The 22054-nt window shown below is 47.1% G+C and overlaps 1 protein-coding gene across 14 annotated transcripts in view; it reads right to left on the bottom strand.

The window, feature by feature from the left end:
* Positions 1-22054, bottom strand: part of CHD3 (chromodomain helicase DNA binding protein 3) — a 2755261-nt gene that overhangs the window by 2069935 nt on the left and 663272 nt on the right. For all 14 annotated transcript variants that reach the window (XM_069646310.1, XM_069646296.1, XM_069646309.1 and 11 more), the window contains exon 14: positions 15488-15587. In XM_069646310.1, coding sequence (XP_069502411.1) covers positions 15488-15587 — 100 coding nt within the window. The remainder of the gene's footprint in view (positions 1-15487; positions 15588-22054) is intronic.

Below are 22054 nucleotides of genomic sequence, written 5' to 3'. Positions count from 1 at the left end.
TGGAGTAGGGTGCTTAGATAGGTATTCAGGGTCAGCAGCAGATTCCCTATATTTCGCTGACAACTTCTTGTTAACCACAGGGACGCCTTCAGGAGTTTCCCAGTTAGTTAAAGTCTTTCTTTGTAAAGCAGAATGAAAGGGAACCACATGATCCTCCTGTGGACCTTTATCCAGAATATCTGTGAGGTCATCCTGTTGAAAAACAGGTGAAGGCGCAGACCAACCCATGAATTCCATAATTCTTGACATTAGGGTTCTATAAGGGGTATCAGCATGTTCCCCTGGGTCTGGTTTGACAAATTCCACTTCTGGGGAAGTGTCCAGGCCACTTGCTTCCTGTAATGCATCCTGAAGGTCTTTCAACCTTCTTTCCTCAGAGGCAAAAGTCTCTGGTTCAGTTAATGTGGTCCTCTGCAGCCCAAAAGGCCTTTCTTGATCAGAATCTTCCCTTTCTTCAAAAATTGAAGTTAAGGGGGGATGCTCTGGTCTGTGAAATGGTATAAAACCCATCTCTAAGGCAGAGGGAGCCATCATCAGTGGCCTTGAAAAGGTCGATGTCGTCGACTCCGATGTAAAAATCCTCGAAGGCGCCGACAAAGGCGTCGAGAGAACTGGAAGAGGCCTCGAAGAACTCGAGAGGATTGGAATCCTGCTCGAGGATGTCGACGACGTTCTCGACGTCGTGTCGGAGGCTCTCGGTGTAACCGTTGGCTGTGAAGTAGCCGTGAGTTTTTCGTTTATCGGCGTCGATGTCGGCGTCGACGCCGGCGTCGACTCGATCGACGGATGCGTCAAAGAACCCTTCGATAACGGCGTCGATGGCGCCGATCTATGCTTCGAAGGGGCTTTCGACGATGGCGTCGAAGATGCTTTACTTCCCGATGGCTCATGGCGCTTTCGGGTTGACTCTTTCGCCGGGTGCTTCGACTCGTGGCGTTTAGATTTTTTGGTCTTTTCACCCAGGGTATCACCCTCAGCTGACTTCGAGGGGGTCGAGGCCGCTTTCTCGAAGACGCTTAGCATCTTTTGTCTGAATTCCTCCCACTCAGCTTGAGAGCTGTGTTTTGTGGGGTAATTTACTCTTTCAGGGGAACTAGAAGACGACGACAAAGGGGATCTTCTTCGTCTCTTTTTCGAGTGTCTAGACCTCGACGAGTGGTGGGAGCCACTTCGAGACCTAGACCGAGAATGCTTTCGACGGTGAGGAGACGAATGTCTCGACTCTACCGTGGAAACTTTCGAGGAAGTTAAAACTGACTTACCTCTCTCGAGCTTCCCCTTACGCTCCTTCAAGGCTTTCGCCGTCATGGATAGGCATTCCTCACACTCCGAACACTGGTGTTCGATTCCCAGACACCACAAACAGATCCTGTGAGGATCCGTCAACGACATTTTCTTCCCACAGTCTCGGCATTTTTTGAAACCGGACCGAGGAGTCGTCGGGTCGGAGGAGGAAGCCATCGAGTACGATTCGGTTTTCTCGAGGAAATATGAATATATATCGACTGACGAACTGAGCAACGGCATTCCGAGGCACACGAAGCGCGGAAAAACGGAACTGAGCAACGGACGCTTCGCGTGGCCATTTATAGGCATGATGACGTCGGCGTCGATACGGTGTCCGTCGAGGAGCACCTACTCGATGGATGTCGACGCACAGCGCCCTCTACTGGGAACATTTTTTTCTGAGGCCAGCAAGCTGGAGATACAAATATCATAGATAAGGAATACGTCGGAGGACACAATCCCTTCGAAATAAGCCTTTAAACAATTGGTGTGAAAGACTCTGGGAGCCTCCTTAGGTCTGCCTAAGTCCACCAAATAGTTCATCTCTCCAAGTTTGCCCACAACCTTGAAGGGTCCTATCCATTTGTTCTGCAAGGCCCTCTGCCTTGTTGGCACCATAACTAATACAAGCTGGTCTTGCGAGAACTCTGGCCTTCTGATCATGCCAATGTTTGACCAGAGCCTGACCTGCTTTTAAGTTACTGCTTGCTTCTGCCATCATGTGTGACATTCTCCTCCGGAGACCTATCACATAGTCGGTCACTCTGACTGGCTTGGGGGAAGGAGCACTCTCCAACCCCTCCTTGATCAGGGCCAATGGACCTCTGACTGGATGGCCATAGAGAGGCTCAAAGGGTCTGTAACCAACTCCCTCCTGAGGGACTTCTCTATATGCAAAGAGAAGGCATGGCAGTAGAAGGTCCCACTTTTTCTTAAGGGGTTCCTCTAAAGCACCTATCATGCTCTTCATAGTACAATTAAACCTCTCTACCAGTCCATTTGTCTGTGGATGGTAGGCTGTAGAGAACTTGTAAGTAACACCAAAGTTTTTCCACATGGCCTGCATGTAGTGGGACATAAAATTGGATCCCCTTTCGGATATCACTTCCTTAGGAAATCCTACTCTGGTAAAAATACCAAGTAGAGCCTTAGCCACAGCCCGAGCCGTAACAGTTCTCATAGGTTTAGTTCTGGGTATCTTGTAGCATGGTCTACTACAACCAGGATAAACCTGTTCCCTGAAGATGTGGGAGGGTCAAGGGGACCGACAATGTCAATGCCCACCATCTCAAAAGGAACTCCCACCACTGGGAGAAGCACCAGGGGTGCCACATTCTTGGCTCCACTCTTGCCAGAGGTTTGGCAAGTGTGACAGCTCCTACAGAATTTGTCAACTTCTGAACCCATCTTAGGCCAGTAGAAGTAAAGAGAGAGCCTTTCCTTGGTCTTCTTGAAACTGAAGCGACCAGCCAAAGGTGTCTCATGGGCTAACTGTAGGAACTGGAGTCTGCTGGCAAGGGGCACTACAAGTCTTTTGCAGTCCCCAGGGGTAGACTCAGTTGGTTCACTGTCGAAGAGGCCATCTTCCCAGCTTAACCTGTGCTTTCCAACTTCTTGCCCATCAAGTTGGTTAGCAGCCTATTGTCAAAGACCTTCAAGAGTAGGACACTCTCTCTGTCCTTTACTGGTCTGCCCTGTTGGGTCCACCTTCTGCCAGTAAAGACTGCAGCTCAGGATGGTCAACATGGTCAAGATCCCCAACTAAGACAGTGTCTTCTTCCAGATATGACTCTTCAGAAACTGGCTCAACCACACAAGGTTGCACCTCACACTCTGCCTCAGCAGGTGGAGGGATCACAGGGGTGATCTTGGACAATCTCAGTGATGTCCTTGTTGGTAGCACAGGGGTGCTGTCTGTCTTTTTCCTGGAGGTCTTGGGTTTCCCCTTTGCCTCTGTTTTCTTAGAAATAGCAGTGAGCAACTCCTGTGGAGTGGGGGTGATAGTTTCCTTGATAAACTCCTCTGGAGAGCCTCTCAAGGTTCTCTCCCTTGCAGACCTAGTGAGCTCCTGTCTCCTCTTACTAGGGGGTCTTGGGGTGCTTAACACAACTCCAAGAGTTTTGAGGTCATTACCCAACAGGACTCTCCCAGGCACTTCACTCTACACACTAACAGGTATTTTGACAATCATATCATTACACTGGATGTGAGCTGGTAACTGGGGGAGCATTTGCACAGGGCTTCCAGCTAACTTGGTGAGGTGTTTGGGTGCCTTAGCAACATCCTCTACCTTGAAAAATAATTCATCCACCACAGTAATGCTGGCTCCAGTGTCTTTGATGGCAGGGGCTTCCTGACCATTCACAGGAACACTATCTTTATAATACTCTTTAGTATTATCTGGGATGGAATTATAGACATCTACATTCTGTTGTTCCCACAAGCCCAGGGATACTAAAGAAACACTAGCTGAGACTCTCATGGGTTCATCAGCTAGTAGGTGAAAGTTTCCACTTGCCATAAGTACTTCTTCCTCTGGGGAGAAGGCTAAGGAGACAGTGTGGAACCCTGAAGGTTTACCCTTACATCTGGGATGCCCTTTCACATGGTCAGTTGACCCACAAACATAACATTTCCCGAATGTTTTGATGAATGGGGGTTTGTTCTGACTTCATCTGGGTTGGGTCCATATGGTACACTAGCCTGGTTCGGTTTCCTTTGTGGTTTACCCTTATATTGTTGTTTAGGGCCCTCTTTTGGATTGGAGGTATTAGAATTCTGTGTTGTCTTTCTTTGTTTGTTTCCCCTCATCCTTTTTCTGAGTAGCGCCAGAATCCTTGTGAGTAGCCCTGTTGGAAACCCACAAGTCAGCAGGCTTAGCTAGATTCTTTGGATCTATCTCCTTAGAATCAGCCAAGTGCTGTCTGAGCTCAGGAGAGCAGACATCAAAAATAGACTCCAACATTACAAGATTTCCCATTCCTTCATAAGTGTTTACTCTGTAACCCTTAATCCAACCATCTAAGTTTTTCAAACAGTCACATACCCAGGTAGCCCAAGGGGTACCATCATGCTTTTTGAGGGTCCTAAACCTCTTAACATACTGGGAAGGGGTGTTCCCAAATCTAGCAATTAAAGCTAGCTGCACACACTCATAATCCATTCTATCCACCTTCCCCAACTCCATTACAACATCAGATGCAACAGTGGGTAGCCTAGAGAAGAGCCAGGGAAGCAACTGATTCCCTGTGAGACCTTGAATGCTATGGTTATATTCAAACATCGCCAACCAATCAAAAATATCAAGCTTAACCTCATACATACCCACAATTTCTTTAGGCATACAGGGTCTCTTAGGACTGGAAGACCTAGAGGACTCTGGGAGAGAAGCATTTTCAAGAGACAATCTTTTCATTTCTAGTTCATGATTCAACTCTATTTCCCTGAGTTTCAGTTCTTGATGTTTTTGTTCAGTTTGAGCATTTAACCGTTTGAATTCTAGTTCAAGCCTCATTTTCTCTAGAGCAATGAATTCAGGACTGAGTGTAGGGCCTGTGGGGGTCCTAGTGGACAAGGGTTGAGGTTGCTGAGCAGGCAAGGGAGCAGAGAGACCTACATTAGGAGACACATCTACTTCTTCCAATTCATCAGTAACAGATACATTATCATCCTCAATACTTTCCACATTTGCTAAGGAGTCAGGTATTTCAGACCCACTCTCTAGACCTGGACTCTTTAACAACTTCTCAATCAATTCAGACTTTTTGCCTTTGGCAGAGAGTTTCCTTTATTTACACATGTTTCTTAAATATTCAGCAGTGTAACTCAGAAGGGTCTCCTGACTGCGGCTTTCCATATCAGACATGATTAATATTGCTTTTTAGTGATGTTAGCCTTGTGGTTAGTTGATTCAAGATAAAAGCAGCACTCTAAGTGTAATTACTCTACTTTTATCCTCACCGCTGTACACCAGTTAGGCAGAATTATATGCAGTACCCTTTGGGAACACCACACAAAATTAAGGCTACAAGTGACAGTACAAATTCACCTTTGGTACAAGCCTATACTACACAGTTAAATTGGTAGATGTGGCTGAGCAGCCAGACTTATCGCAAGAGTAAGTGAGCAGTATCAAATAGTTACCCAAAGGACAGCAATTACTATGATTCAGGCAAACACTGACTCAAGGCTTTCAAGTAAAAGAAAATACATTTTATTCACTTTTCAATTAAATAACATTACACTATTATAAGCAGCCTAAAAATCACACTCTTATTACAACACACCACTTCCCTTAAATTCCAGACAAGTTAAGCTCACAAAATGAAGTGGGAGCAAAATGGCACTCCAGCAATTTAAAAGGGAGGGAAAGACAGAAGTCAACAGAAATTGAATCACACCAACAGGTAAGAACTCAGGGCAATCGAACAAGAGAGACTACAATGATAAAATCAGATAGAAAAGGCTTAGGGCCAAATTCAATGGTTCAAAAGTCATTTGCTCAAGATACTACAGTTCGAACGAGGTTGGTTGGTAGAAAAGTTAGTTCAAAGAGAAGAGAAGGAAAAGCCCTCGGATTGGAGATAGATTTCAAACACTTTCACCGCGGCTGAACGAAACGAACAATTGGATTTGCACAGTACCTTAAAACAGAGAGGGAGCTGTAGCTGAGGCAGAAGTTCCTGGTAGTTCCTGCAGGCTCACGGTTCCTGAAGCGTCTGTCGGACTGATCAGAAGTAGGAAGACTGGCGGGTCCTGCACTACCCAGGGAAGAAGCCAGCATCAGAGCAAAGCAACGAATAAAAGGTGTGCTTCTTAAAACTCAAGCAGGGTCCGATCTTCCTGGCTATCCGGCCCACTGTAGCTCTGTACAGCGTATTTGACCAGATGAGGGGTCCTGGCTTGCAGTTTGGGCGAACTGGTTGGTCTCACCAGCTCAAGGGAAGATGTTTCCTGGAGGATCTTCTCTGTCGTCGGATTCTGAAGATTCGGACCTGCAGCAGGGCTTCACCGGGCGGTTCAGTCGTGGTAAGAGTCCTCTTGTGTCAGTTCCTCATAGGTTCTTTCGTTCCAGTGGCGACTCTGCTCTTCCAGAGACCTGCTTTTTATACAGTTTTCCCCCATTCATACAGCCTGGCTGTCAATCACACAGCAGAGTGGCTGTCCTGGCAAGGACAGTCACCCAGCCAATCAAACAGGAGTGCGACTTGGGTTACCAAGGGAACCCATGGCAGGGGTCCTAAAACCCCTCCCTCACATCCTGCCTACACAGACTCTCAGGCACCTAAAGGAGGGCTTCTGTGTGGAAGCCCGCGAAAAGGCAATGAACAAAGGGACCAAACCTGGTTTGGCGTGCAGAGTAAAACACGAGAAAGACTTTTACAAAAAGAAATGGCGAATAAACCCAGCCGGAACCGTAATAAAATATATATGGTCAAGCGCTTTTATGTTTGAGGCTAATATAATAGCCTAAAACAATACCATGGTTAATTAAGATAATCGCGGCATAAAAAATAGGGTAGATACCACTGCCACCAGCCAAGTGTAAATGGTAGCGAAACAATGCCCCAAGAGGCACAGATAAAAAGGGATAAGAATTAACCCTTTCCAATACTCCATGTAAGATGGGGTGTACTGGATCAGAAGTCAAAGTGACTAAACAAAGTTAATGGCAACTTTATCTTTTCTGGGGGTCAGTAGTCAGCCCCAGAAAATGGAGTCGGTGGAAAGTCTAAAAGACAACCCTGTGTCACTGCACTGAAGGTGCTGTGTAACACATATGGAAAATATGGTGCCATGGAGTAGGTGAGGCTCCAGTGCCCAAGATCACACATAAAGTAGAAATACACATAGCAATACACATGTAAGAGTGGAAAAAAAGACTCACACTCTTACCAGGTGAAAAAAAAAAATCCTAGAAATCCAGCAAAGCTGCTGAGGGACTCAGTAGGTAAGGGAAATCAACCATTTATGAGAATTCTCCCTAACAACTGGGCTAAGTAATCTTCCTTTAGTAATGACAACACCTCCCTCCAGTCTCTAGCAAAATGCTGTACGTTATTGTTCATTTCATATGTCGGCCATTCCAGGGCCACCACGTCCCAAACCGTACGGAGCCAGTCTTGAATAGTGGGATGGATGCTCCCTTCCATCGCTGTGCGATTAGCAGCATCGCAGCAATTGTGAGCATTGTTTGTGCCTTCCTTTGCCCTCTGATCTCGCCCTCTGCGCCATCCCCCCCAGACCCCAGAAGTATTTCCTCCGGAGACACCTTTGCCCCTTCCCCAAAGACCTGAACCTGGGACTCCTGTATCTCCCTCCAAAATGGTTCAATTTTCTGGCATTTCCACAAAATGTGAGACTAGGTGCCCTCCTCCTCACACCCTCTCCAGCAATCCGGCAAGGTCCCGGGATAAATCTTGTGAAGGCCGGCCGGGGTGTAATGCCACCTAAATAGTAATTTATACCAGAATTCCTGCAATTGGGATGCATTGGCCTCCTTTGATATCAGCCTCCACAGCCTCCCCCAGTCCTCCCTATTCAAATTCCCCTCCAATCAGTCTCTCCCAGCTTTCCATGTAGGGCCATGTTGCCCGGGGTGTGGCCTCATCCAAGATCTTCTAGAGGTTCGATATGAGGCCCTTTGCCCTGTCACGTGTTGTGAGGAATTTTTCAAAGGGGGCAAACTGGCGAGTGGCCGCTGCCTTCATCTCTGTGTTCTGGACCCAGTGCCGTATCTGTAAATACTGCAACCTCTCCCGCTCTCCCACCACGAAACATTGCGTGCATTCAGTGAAGGGTCTAATGGTCGGTTCCATGTGATAATTCTGCCGCAAAAATATTGCGATACAAAAATATCGCCATATTTATGCGGCAAAATTCACAATGGACCCTGTGGGGGACACCCCCGCATAATTCTTTAATGTGCAAAGTGGAGAAGTGTCCGACCCTCAGAAGGTTGGAGGTAGCTGAGCGAAGGGCTTGGGAAGAAAGGTACTTTGGGAGATAGAGTTGGATGTAGTGTGGGCCCCGGCCCAAGAAAGCCTTGTGGACGATGCAGAAGGTCTTGAACTTGATCCTTGCAGCCACCGGGAGCCAGTGGAGAGATTTTCCCTAACTCTCCAAAGTAGCTATTCAGGGACCGCTAACGAAATGGCCTGGTAGAGGTAAAGCAGCCGGGGGAGCATCACAATCTTTACTGCTACCATTCGGACAACCCATGAAATCCTAAGAGTCTTCCACTTTTGGAGGTATGCTTTGATAGAGAACAGTATGACTCGATAATTAGCCGCATACCAAACGCTAAGTGTAGGGGTCATCTACATTCCCAAGTATTTGATCCCCCCAGGGCTCCATAAGAATGGTGAGGGGATCTTCAACTCCACCACTTCCCTCCCTCTCACTGTAAGACGCAGTATTTCCGACTTGCTTATGTTTATCTTGAGGCTTGAAACCGCCCCAAAATCTGATACTGACTCCCTCCCTACATGCCTGCAACTACTTTCCTGGCCTCGCGAGTGAGAGGAGCATATTGTCTGCAAAAGCGACTACTTTATGTTGGGATCCGCTGAAAGGAATACCATGCATCTCGCCAGACTTTCACAGGGACTGCAGCAATGGCTCAAGGTAGATTGCGTACAGCAGCGGAGGAAGCAATTTCGAGAATAGGCCTGTAATTTAAGTCTTGCCTGATCTTTCTTCAAGAGGTGGGTCTCCTGTATCGCAAATACATCTTGGCCTTATTTCCTAGTGAAATGCTCAAATGTTTTCCTCTTAAGTAGGCAGTTAAGCCCCCTGACATGGTGTGTTTCCCATTTGAATTGTTGTTCCTCTTTCGTGCCCATTCCTTTTCTCTACCCATGGTATCTCCCCCTGCCCGGCCTCTTCGTCCGCCCCCTTGCCTCATTCTCCCGATTCTCCCCTCCTCCTTGTCCTGCTGTCGGACCATTCCCTGCCCCCTTTGACCCCAGCCTCCAACCTCCGGTGCCTTCCTTCCCCTCCCCTTACACCCTCCCCTCCTCCACTGTCCATCCCACGCCCTAACTCCCGGGAAACCCCCTAGCTCCGGGGTGCCCTCCCCAAATCCCCTTCCTCACCATTTTGCTGCCCCCCCTAGGCAACTCTGCCCTAACTGAAACCAAGATGCAGCGTCCTCCCCCAATTTTCTATGTGCATAATCCACCAGATCTGCTTGCGTACACCACGTCCCTCACTGTTAGCCATCACCCGGTTTCCCCCTCTCTGGCTCCCTCGCAGCCGTTGGGTGCGAGCTACGCGAAGTGGCTCTCCTCCATGGTCGGGGCCTCGTACGATTCTCCTGCTGGGAGGTAAGGCCCTCCTTAAGGCTCTGGGTTATGTCTAGCTGCAGGAGGTCGGCTTCCTCCTGGGTAGATGTAATGTGTTTTTGGGCTCCTTCCCATTCAAACACCAGTCCAAAGGAAATGTCCATTTGTAACGAATGAGCTGCAGGCCAATTCCCTTACCACCAAGCCCATCTGCCTTCTCTTGAGCTGGGTGCTGCCCGCCAAGTCCTAGAATAGGGAAATTGACGTACCTTGATATAGCACCGGCTCCTTCGCCCTTGCCCCTCGCAGGACCTCTTCTTTCTGGGCATAGTGCGAGAATGCCCCAAAGACATCCCTTTGCCTGCCGCTAATGCACCTTGCCATTCTGCCTGTTCTGTGGATCCTGTCTAGCTCGCAATCCTCCGGGCACTTGTCCCCCAGGATGTCCGCAAAGATCTTCCGGGCTATCCCCTTCAAGTACTTTTATCCTTATGTTGATCTTCCTTGATCTATTCTCTATGTCTTCCATCTGCAACTCTAGATTTTGCGTGCCACGCTGAGTCGCTCTATGGCCTCACTGTGTGCAGTAGTGTCTTTGTCCACCTCCTGGAGGCCCTTTTCAAGGAGGTCCATCCACTCTCCCAGTTGGCTGACCTTCTGCATTATTTCTGCCAAGGCCGTGTTGAGGTCCGTCATCATCAATTGGAATTGTTCCTGGAAGGCCTTCGTGAGTGACGTTTGGAGAGTCATTAAATCAATGTGGTGATCCTGGCATGAAATGGCTCTGCTGCTCCTGGCCCCACAGATTCCCTTTGCTCCGCCATGTCCCGGGCCGCTTTAGGTGGTCCCCTCGCCTTATTCAGGGCAGCCCAAATGGTTGGGATGGTGCCCAGCGTGCACCCCCCCCGTTGCCGGTGCCTGCTTCGAGGCCTTTGACATCCACCTTGCTCTCCCCGTTTCTGTGCCTCTGTGAAGGGGAGTCCCTTGGGGGTCGTACCCCGAGTAGCTGTGTGTCTCCCTACCGTAGTCGCTTGTGAGCTGGTTATACCCCTGCTGTTCCTGGCAGCCAGTCCTGCTCGCGTCCCTCCTTTCACACCCCCGACCGGCTCAGGAATCTTCATGCTCCAGGAGCCACTGGTTGAGGGTCTCCTTGTAGGGCGTTTCGGTGGCCGAACCACGCCCGCAGCTGGCAGGTATATTATTTCGAGCCCTCCAGCAGGGGTGCACTCCACCCTAGTGGGAGCCTGGGCCAGACACACCTCTTCCCCCGCCACCTCCTCTTCACCTCTCAGCGGTTGCTGGAAGCTGTTGGGAGCCCCTCCGATCGTATTCTCTGGCCCCGGGCTCTTGGACTCCACGCCAAACACTGTTGTGGCCACGGGGCCTCACCCTTCTCTGGCAGTGGCAGGTGTTTCGTGGCAGTGGTGCCCCACGCTCCATCCCCTTTCAATTCTTGCAGGAGCCATTTCCACCTAGCTCCTGGTGGGGCCTCTGCGTGCTTCTTTTTGTCCCCAGTGTTCTGCTGTGTTTGGGGATGGGGTAATTAATGGGTGCCTCTTGCCACGCTCCGTCTCCTTTTCCTCCTGCAATACCTTGAAATAGGGCCGCTGCTTCTCCTCTCCATGCTCGTCTGCTTTCTTATATGAAGCCGCAGCCTGTTTTCCTCATGCAATGATGCACACCTTCCAGCCATGCAGGATATCGCGCAGGCAGCCTGTCTTCCTTTCCTCGTTTTGGGGGTTCAATGTCCTCACAGCCCACCAAGCCGATCCTGGAGGGACCTCCCGCACCATTACGGGCACTGATGTTTACTGCTGCACCCAGTTCAATGTTGGGCGCCCTGCTGGCACTCCAACGCAGTCTGCGCCTCTGCTTCCCCACAGGCCACCTGCCCGCTCCTTGGCGTCCTGGCCACAGCTTCCTTCAGCAGCCGGAGACTGGCTGCAGCGAGGCGGGCTCCCTCGTATGCCCTCCGCTCCAGCCGTTCTGCCCGATCGGCAGTGGGCACTCCTCTCCTCACGGGTCGCTGCGCGGTGCCGGCGAGCCCTCCGTATCCCCACCGCTGGGGGCTCTGCGCCTGCTGCTCTCTTGAACTGGGTCCAGGGACGACCCCCGCTCTTGTCTAGTCCCGCTTCTACCGCCCCACTGCAGCTTCAGTACAGCCCTCTCCTCGATTCAAAACACCTTATGGAAGAAGGAAGTTATTCCTCAAGTTCCTCCACATCATTCTTCTAATCTGCTTGCACATCCAATGTCAGTTTTCAACACTAAGGAAAGATTTAGAAACTGTAGATTCTTGCAAAGATGGCACCACCGTATTGGGTATTGGTGGCAAAGGCAGCCTGGGTTACAAGTGTATTAGAAGATGGTGGCAGTGGTGGAAAAAACAGAGCCACAAAATGCTACTGGCTGAGACATGATCTCCCTGACTTAAAGAAATCCCTCATCTGTGAAGAGGTCATAAAAATGCTTGATCCCCAATCAGAAGAACTCCAGTCACTCTATGAAGAGATTCTGTCCGGTATGGAAAATGCAGACTTCTCTCGGGTCACCTCACACTGAGTGAGGAGAAACAAAGGTCCCTCTAAGCAGAATGGGGTTCGGTCTCTAACACACATTCTTCAGAACGGGGACTCAACGCACTAGTTAGAACGTATTCCTCTTTTCTTTATGACCAGAAGAAACTCTCTTCTTAGAACCTGCTGTCGACTTGTGGTGGTGTGAAGCAAAGCCCCATCCTTGTCCTTGCTGCATGAAGATGTTCTATAATCTTTACAGGGCGCATGAACCATCAGAGATTCGCCTGCTATGATCATGTGGACAGAAACCTGAAACTCTGAAGAATCCTCTAATGCCAATGTGAAATTGGGAAGGACTGAGGGGAAAGGTTCTGAAGAGCCGCCTGGAGGCTTAAGGGCCACGGGTATCCTTCTTGCACACTTTAGGTACAAGGAAGGCCTTGACTCCCCCTGGGTTGGGACACAGTGGAAGGTGGATTCTAAGTCCGAAGACCAGTGTAAGGCCCCTCAATGCGAGCCCCAGTGACAAGCGCCTTGCAGTGGATTAAGGGACCTGAAGATAATCTCCAGAATGGCCAATACGCTGGAAATGTGTCACCTAGATGGGGTAGCTATGAAAATAAATCTCTGCTTATCTTCCCTTTGTCGAACGGCCAGATGCCCTGTGGAGGAATCAAATAGAAAATGTTCTCCCACCTCCTCAAGTGATACCAAAGAGCATGAACCAAAAGTGCATTACAAAAAAAGCACGGGCCATAATTATGATAAGGGCCTAGGCATTCCAACAAAAATAGTGCGCACAAAGCACAGAAAAGTATCTGCCACACTCTTTGAACCCTTTAACCATGGGCATAAACTAGGAGGTTCCAAAAATAAAAGAAATGTAGGTGCACCAGCGAACACAAACGCACGCCGCTCTTATGCCCCCACCTCCCCTCTCCCTGTGCAGAGAAAAGGTGGTTGGGATCTACATGCTGTAAGTAAGGCATGGTATCAAACAGTGAAGACAGACACAAGTAATCACTGTTCAAGGGTGTTTATTGAACTTCAATGGGTTGGTTGAACGCCTATCTAAACCTAAATCTAAGGATGGGAGCAAGCTACGATCATCAAATAATAATAATAGCACAGCCCTAGTCGAGTCTCTGCCAAAATAAAAGGGCCTATACTAATAAGCCTATTGCCAGTCCTAACTTCTAAATACGAAATTGTGTGGGACAATAATGTATGCAAAAAGAAAAGTGTCCAAGAAATAATATGCCAGGATAGTTGAGCAGTTGGCTTCCCTTCCCTGCGTTTTCAACATTGGGCAAGGCAGCAAGTTCGAGCTTCGCGCACACTCTGGCTTCTCTGCCACGAGGATCAGTTTAAAGCATAAGTATCAGGGGCTTCTGCCAATGCTTCTTTCCCAATAACAATATTTTACTGCACAGGGCCTGTCTTAACAAACAAGAACCAAAAATTCCTTTCTTATCATGATTTTCGCATTCACAAGTTCTCGCATTCAGTGTTCATCATGGGTCTTCCTCCTTCAAGCCTGGACTCCTTTTTACCACAATGTTCACAATTAGTCTCCCTCGATCGGCCTCAGAACATGAATCTCCCTCGTTCGGGCTGGGTCGTGTAGCACAATATTCACATTTGGTCTCCCTCGCTCTGGGTCTGACTATGGTTCTCCCTCCTTCGGACTCAGATTGCTCCAGCACAATATTCACATTTGGTCTCCCTCGTTCAGGCTCGGACCATCGATCTCCCTCCTTCGGGCTCAGACCCCTTTTTATCACAATGTTCTCAATTGGTCTCCCTCGTTCGGGCTCGGACCATGTAATCTCACTTTCCACGTTTTCCTCTTGATATCAAAAGTCAAAGACTTTCGAATGTGCGATGGGTTTTGCTTAAACCGTCGCAGAACCACTCCGATTCGCTACACACAATGTTCACAATCTTCTACTTTCGTTTCTGCCACTTCTTGGCTGGACACCTTACAGAGACCTTCGATTGAGAACACTTGTGGTGTCAGTCCACTTGTCACTGGTAATGTATCTTTTCCTTTAATGTTCAAACATTAATCAGCAATTAAGCTTTCCTTGCATGTTTTAACAAACGCGTTTCAATCTTTGTTCTTGCGCTCTTTATACAATGTTGCCACTTACAACCTTGACTTCAACACATAGCGGTCTTGCATCGGTCTCCCCAACTCACCGGCTGTGTTGATATCTCTGGCGCTGCTTTGATCTTGGAGCCAAGGTCGGTACCACAGCGGCTGCTGTTCCCCCCCGACTCAATCAGTTGTGCAGGAGGGCCTAAGGTATCTCCGAGACACAATACAGGATTTGTCAGTTTGGTTTCCTGGCCTTACGCTTTATAATCTGAAGGGTTCTGGAAAGTAACAATTTCTCCCCTAAAAGGTCAAGGGTCTTCCTTCATTCAGCTGCCACTGGGACAGTACTGTTCCCTCTTGTGCTTTGCCTTGATCAGAGTGTGCTTTCGCGCTCTGCCTTTAATCTGTGTGGGGAAGTTTAATGGAAGTCAGGTGTGAGTGATTACCAGTAATTGCTTGACCTTGCCTGACCATAGAAGTGGGGCATGTCAGGTACAATGCTCGGGTATGAGTCTGTTTTCTCCCAGAGCGGGCTGTCTTTGTGAAGGTGTTCGTGAGGGAAAGAAGGGAGGTAAAGTTTCTAAATATCCTATCGGATAGGATGGGGTAAAGGTGTTACAATGAGGGGGATACCGCGTCTCGGCATCAGGTGTCCCACTCCACGAAGACCCCGCATCCAGGTGATCCTTCCACACTGCTCCACCCCCAGGAAATGGATCCAAAAGTGATGGCTGTGTCCTGGCCACCTGGATGACAGATCCCCGGGGACTAGTGGGTGAGACACCTTCTGGTTTGTACAAGGAAGGCCCTATATGTGCTGCATATGCTTACATGCATGTTGTTGAATCTGTGCTACTCCATATCAGGTTCTGGTCTCATTCTCATTCTGGGAACTACCCCTAAATATTGAGCATCGGGAATAGAACCAAGGAGTACATTTTCTTTTGTCCTTAGGGCCTACATAAACATCTTCATTTGGGTGGAATTGACGAGAAGTTCTGTGCCCCGTTTAGCTCCGCCAGACCTGGGGACTAACACACCAAACACTATTTTACCCTCAGAAATTGAATCAACAGACTGCAGGCACTCAAACAGCAATTGCTTCTTTTTGTTGCAATGCAATGCAATGTGTGATCCTCCAGTTACACGAGAATGGGTAATTGCAGGCACGCAGATCAGGAGACATAGGCTGGAAAACCTTATGCAGACTAGGGTGAGAGTAGTTTTTTAAGAAGGAAATACTTTCATTAAAAGAACAACTGTTGACCTATCATAATGTAATAATAAAGCCTCACATCATTGACAGGGGAATCCGCTGGCTCCTCTGTGTCACTCTCTTTCATCTTTTTTTTGAATTTTCGAGGCTGAGCAGGATCTTCTCCCATAATCAGTTCTCTGTACAAGTAAAGAAGCACATAAAAATAAGAGTGAGGTAAGAGAGAAAAAGCAAGAAAATAAGTCACTTGTGTATAGGCGAGCTATAAATGCCTTAACATATCATATCATATCATATCATACCATACCAAGACATTAGCACAAGAGAAAAAGCACACGGTACACAGGAAGAGGGCAAGCAAGACAATAAAAGATGGAATCTAAAGCAACAAAAAATAAAACGATGACATCAAAAACAGATAGCAATCTATGTAAATAGAGAAAGGGAGCTACAGAGGGTGGGGGTAGGGACGTATGAACAGGGAGAAAAGGTAGTACAGGCGACATACCACTGAAAAGCAATTTTGATTGTTCTTTACCTTTGCAAGGATCGCCACAAAGAAATTACTCTGACTAGAAATTAGGAAAACATTGAACTTGACAGAATGTGGGAAATTTTCAAGAGAGACTCATTGTTCTGATTCCGGGGAATTGACGAAAAGGTAATCTATGGGATAGTGAATTCACATGCTGTTTAGCTTTTCACGGATGCCAATAAGCAATTTTCAGCGGGCATGTACAAACACTCAGAAAGAAGCCTTTTACCCCACATACAAAGATACATTTTGGTCCTTCTCCACCATGCAGCAAAGATAAACTGCATGGCAGAGAGAAAAGAAAGACAAATGCCTTACATTTAATATCGACTATTTTCGAGTAGAATATTAGCCCTTTTGCCCTGCACACTATCGTCCCTTTCCAAAAAAATATTTGTGAAGCCTCACAAATGTTTTCTGGGTGGGGTGTGTGTGACAAAGTCCCCACCTAATTCAACAGTTAAGTGGTGGGTTACAAAACACTCAATGCCTGGATTTCAAATAAACAAGATTTATTAGGAGCAATTACAGGATAGGACAAAATAAGATAAGTAATTCATACTTAGTAATTCTGGATGACTTAACATTTGCAACTGTTAAGGCACTTTGTGTACAACCCTCAGTAGCGGGTTCTACAACCAATGAGAGGAAGAATTTTGGGAGGAACTGGTGGCGTACGTATGCCCCCCAATACATTACGTAACCTGAAACAATTTCAATTACACTACAGTAAACAGATAATAAAGACAAAAATGCTATTCTATGGAACAAGAATAGAGACAGTAGATAATTCCACTAAAGAGCTTTTCAGGGTCATAAATACCTTAACCAAAAACCAAAACTGCCCAGCCAATCTAGTTTCTCAATCTCTGGTGGATCAATTAGCACATCACTTTATACATAAAGTTGTGACAATTCAAACAGAACTGTCAACTGCCACTCCAACCCCTTCAAATATCTCTTTAATAGATTTCAATAACTAAAATAACACACATACAACTTTCCTGGAGTTTAAGACGCTGGATCAACCAGCTCTTCCCTCCTTGCTTTCAACAGTCAAAATGTCTGGCTTCCCATTAGACATTTGGCCACCTAGTGTGTTCAAAACTCTTAGCCTTCATTTCTTGTCTGAAATCTTAATCTATTCAACTCCTCGCTGAAGGCTGGTACATTCCCAGACAAATGGAAATTAGCCGTCATTAAACCTCTCTGGAAACAACCTGGCCTGGAACCTAAAGATCCTGGGTAGCTATCGACCAATTGCCCTGCTTCCATTCATGGCAAAACAACTGGAAAGAGTAGTTAGTCATCAACTAAAAATGTTTGTAGAAAGCTCTACACCACCTATCCCACCATGATTTCAGACCAATGCGTAGTACAGAGCTGATAACCACAGCTATAATTGAGGACCTTAGGCTAAAACTGGACTATAAAAAAACTGGTGTAGTTGTCCTCCTGGATTTCTCTGCAGTCTTTGATACCATGGACCACCATATTTTGGCATCATGGCTGACAGAATATGATATAAAAGGCGCAACCGCTGCATGGATAAACTCATTCTTACGAAATAAATGTCATCAAGTACATCTAGGCACCTTCTCCTCCCATCAATTTGCTGTGAAATCTGGCATTCCCCAGGGCTTTACTGTTCAACCTTTACCTGCGTCCTTTGATGGATCTCATAGCTAGCTTTGAAGTATCATTCTATAATTACACTGAGGATACTCAAATTATTTTGGACTTTGAACCAACTCATTCAGAGTGGAGCGGCAACATCAGAAGCTGTCTCGCTGCTATCAAGGTTTGGACATATGCCAATTTGCTAAAAATCAATCTTGACAATATGTAAATCTTAGTCATCAACTCCAGCCCACCGGCCTGGCTACGATATTTGTGGCCTGAGAACTTTTGCCAGTGCCCAGAACCTAAGCAACCGATTAAAAACGTAGACATTACCATTGATAGGGCATTAACCCTAATTAAACAAGTGTTTCTAAATCATGTTTCTTCATTATAAGGAGGATCAAACACAGGCTTCCCTATGTTACTTTTTCTCATCGGGTCATGGTGATTAACGCACTTCAAGGCTGGACTTTAATAATAGCCTTCTCCATGAATAGACTTCAGAGAATTAAAAACACTGCAGCCTAAACCCTGATGAAACCTAAGCGTTCAGATCATATCACCCCTGCCTTACAAGATTTACACTGGCTCCTGATTTTAAAAAAAGAGTCATCGGCCCTCTACATTGCGATTGAGCTTCGTGGGAGATGATCCCATATTTAAACATTACCTCCATAGAGATAGAGGAGGGTGAGAGGGTGGGGATAGGGAATTAGGAGAGGGGAAGAATGGTCACGGCACTGTAGCCATATAGGTTTAATGCATTTAGTTTTCTTTTTTCTCACTCATGTTATACTGTACAGGCATTCTGCAGTTGCCACTAGCTGTTTTGAAATGTTTATACTTCCTGTATAAAAGCTCAATAAAATAAAAAATCATCTTTAAGAGCATCTGTCTTGTATTTAAAAGCCTAAACACCTCTTGCTATTCATCACTTTCATCTAGGTTCAAATGGTATATCCCAAGGTGTTCCCTAAGATCAGAAGACTGGCTCATATCCCTCATTACAGGTAAAACAAGCTAGGGAGGGCGCGCCTTCTCGACACAGGCCGTTAAACCTTGGAATACGTTACCCATTACCCTTTTGAAAGAAACGAATCTCCTTTCATTCAGAAAGAAACTGAAAACCTTTTAATTCAGCTAGACCCCACTCTCCGCCTGGGGAAGCGTCTAACACATAGAGAGTTGGAGGTAGCTGAGCGAAGGGCTCGAGAAGGAAGGTATTTTGCAAGAGAGCACTGGATGTAGTGCGGGCCCAGGCCCCAGAAAGCCTTGTGGACAATGCAAAGGGTCTTGAACTTGATCCTTGCAGTCACCAGGAGCCAGTGGAGAAATTTCAGCGCTGGAGAGATACGGTCCCTCGGCTTGAGGCCAAGGCTATGTCTCACAGTCGTGTGCTGAGGCTGTTTCAGTAGTCCAGCCTAGAGAGAATCAGGACTCTCGAGACAGTGAGCTTCTGAGAAAGGGAAGAGTCCCTATGAAGAGGTGCAACTGGTAGTGGGACTTCTTGGCGACGTCTGAGATGTGAGGAGAGAAAGAAAGAGTGAGTCAAAGATGACACCAAGGTTCTGCCTCGCAGGAAGACGAAAGAAGAGGGCCCTAGGTGGGCAGCCAGAGTAAGAGAGGGAAAGCAGGGGCAGGGGTCCCAATGAGAAGGCTCTCCGGCTTACTGGCATTAAGGCAGAGATCGTTGGAGACGCACCAATCCTGAATCGCGGAAAGACAGTCAGGAATGAATGAGAAAGGAGAGGAAGCTCAGGGGGGCCTGAAGGAAAGCTGAGTGTCATCCACATAACACTGAAAGTTAGAGGAGAAGGTAGAGATCAGGTGGGCCAAAGGGGCCAAGTAGAGGGTTAAAAACCAGGGTGAGAGGATAGACCCCTAGGGAACGCCACAGGTAGAGTGAGAAGTGGCAGAAAGAAAGGTACCAAGTTGGAGCTGGGTTGGGCGGTCTAAGAGGAAGAAGGTCAGCCACTCCAGGGCCTGATCTGTGATGCCCAGGGTCTCACAGATTCGACTGATCAGGATGATGTGGTTGACCGTGTCGAAAGCAGAGGAAGGAGGATGAGGACAGAAGGAATGCTGGAATCAAGGTTAGAAAGCAGATCTTCATGGGTGTTCAGGAGAGCGGTTTCCGTGCCTCTGGCAGCTCTAAATGCAGAATGATGGTCATGGAGACAACCAACAGATTCAGTGTGGAGAGTAAGCTGGGAGATGGCCAGCTTTTCCAAGAGTTTGCCCAGGAAAAGAGTGATGGAGATTGGGCGATAGTTTTCCGGGCAGGTAGGATCGGCAGATTGCTTCTTGAGGAGGGGATATACAAGGGAGTGCTTAAGGGAGACGGGAACGTTCCAGTGGCGAAAGAGTGATTACAGAAATCAGCCAAGGCTGGAGCAAAGGTGTCAATATGGTCCTTGATGGGTCTGGAGGAGCAGGGGAGCACCTGTTTGGACAACAGTTTCATAGATCAGACTTGTCTAGAAACCTTGTCAGGTGTTGTCAGAGAGAAAAAGAGGAGGAAAGGAGGAGGAGAGGGAAAGGTTGTCCATGAGAGGGAGAGCAAGAGGAGATGGAGGACAGGATGTCCTGGGTTTTAGCAGAAAAGTGAGAGGCCATAGCCGTACAGAGGGCCTGGGATCGAACAGGAGGGGTAGAGACTGAAGCAAGTTTGGCCAGTTCCTTGTAGATTTTAAAGAGTTTGGATGTGTTGCTAGAGGCCGCAGAGATGTGGGCTTGAATGTGTGCTCTCTTCTCGGATAGGACAGAGATTCTGTATTGCCTTTGGAGCCGGCGGCAGGCCAGTTTATCAGAGGATACGCCCGAAGTCCTCCACTTCTTCTCAGCTACCCTGCACTTACGTTTCAGGACGGCGAGGTCGGAATCATACCAAGAGTTTCACTTGGATGTAGGCTTCAGCCGGATTCTCATGACAGGGGTAAGGATGTTCAGGGTGTTGGAAATAGAAAGATGCAGATTAGAAAGGGCTGTTTCAGGATGTGAGTCAGCTGCAGGAGTAGGAGAAGCATTTATTTTGTCTTGTTCCATAGCGCCAAGAGGCCTTTGGGCAAACGTTTGTGCTCTATAAAACCGTCAATAACAATAACAATGACCTTAATGGGGTACTAAAACACCTGACAAGAGAAGCAAAACCTCTCAAAGGATGGTAACATAGACAGAGAGGCGATGCTTAACACTCAGGTAGGCGTAACAGGCTGACACAAAGGTACGATTAGTCCACACACTTATCTCTAAAAATGAAACCACAGTGATTTACTGAAATATATATAAATGCATTACATTACACATATAGATCTCTCTCAGGTCAAATAAGTACTTAGCATATGATGTACAGTATTAAACAATACACACAGTATATCATAAAAAACAGAAAATGTCTAAAATGACTCTTCTCGCCCCACTGCCCTTATGTGGTCCCAATGTCACAGATAAGCACCCGACATAGAATAACCCAAATAACAGGGGAGGATACAACCTAATAATGCAGGTGAAAATCCTCGAGGGCCTGTCCTAGACCAGAGGTAAGGACGTAACACACAAAGGGAAAAGAAAACCAGACATTTTAACCTAGCAGTAAAATAGTCCTAAAGATCTCCAAGGACAACACTAAGACACTAAATTAATTCAGGCCCACTAGGACGAGTATTAACACACATGATGATTAGAAACGCACACATGATAATTAATATCAGGCTAGAAAATCATTTCTACTCGCAGCACAATGCCTCCATTGCATCCTCCAGGATACATTTTAGTAGCAACTACCAGTGAAATTCACCCCCAGAAAAAATAGTCACATAGTTACTAAAGTGTTTACAACTGGTACAATGTATTTGCATTTAAAGGAAAAAAGAGCAACACCATATAAAAATATGAAAACGCTGAGATCATTACTAAAAAGCCAATTTTTGGCCTACAACGATGCCCTGAACTCCTGTCCAGGGTTAGGTAAGTAGCCACAATGTTACTTTAGAAGAGTTCCTAGGCAGGCGGAAAGTTCCATAAAAGTTAATGGGACAAAGTCAATTGGTCATGCATTTGTATGGTGGTAAGTCTGCTTTATTTCACAATTGCAGATTCTGAGCCAAACAACCCCAAAGGAGGAACAGCGGAGACCCTAATGAGGATCTAGTCAGTTAAAGAACCAGATGCCCAAGAATAAATAGCAGCAGAGCAAAAGGACCTTCCAATGTAAGTCAATGGAAAACACGGTATAGAGTCACCTCCAAAGAATCTTGAGGGTGAGTATCAGGAATAACCGTCCACACAAGGACCCACAGTTAAGTACTCACAGCGGAAGTTTCTGTGAAAACGTCCCCAGCATGGCCAAACAACCCAGGTACGTACAGATTCCTTTCCTATGTGTGGTTTACAGGATCCGGTGCCCAGGGGCTTGAATCCTGAGCCAACGATGACCCCACAACCAAGGAAAATAACAAATGGCCTTCTCACAATGACAATCCTCAAGCC

The sequence above is a fragment of the Ambystoma mexicanum genome, chromosome 1p (assembly GCF_040938575.1).
Source record: "Ambystoma mexicanum isolate Mex_15411 chromosome 1p, UKY_AmexF1_1, whole genome shotgun sequence".
Taxonomy (NCBI): Eukaryota; Metazoa; Chordata; class Amphibia; order Caudata; family Ambystomatidae; genus Ambystoma; species Ambystoma mexicanum.
This window is presented reverse-complemented; position numbering and strand designations above follow the sequence as displayed.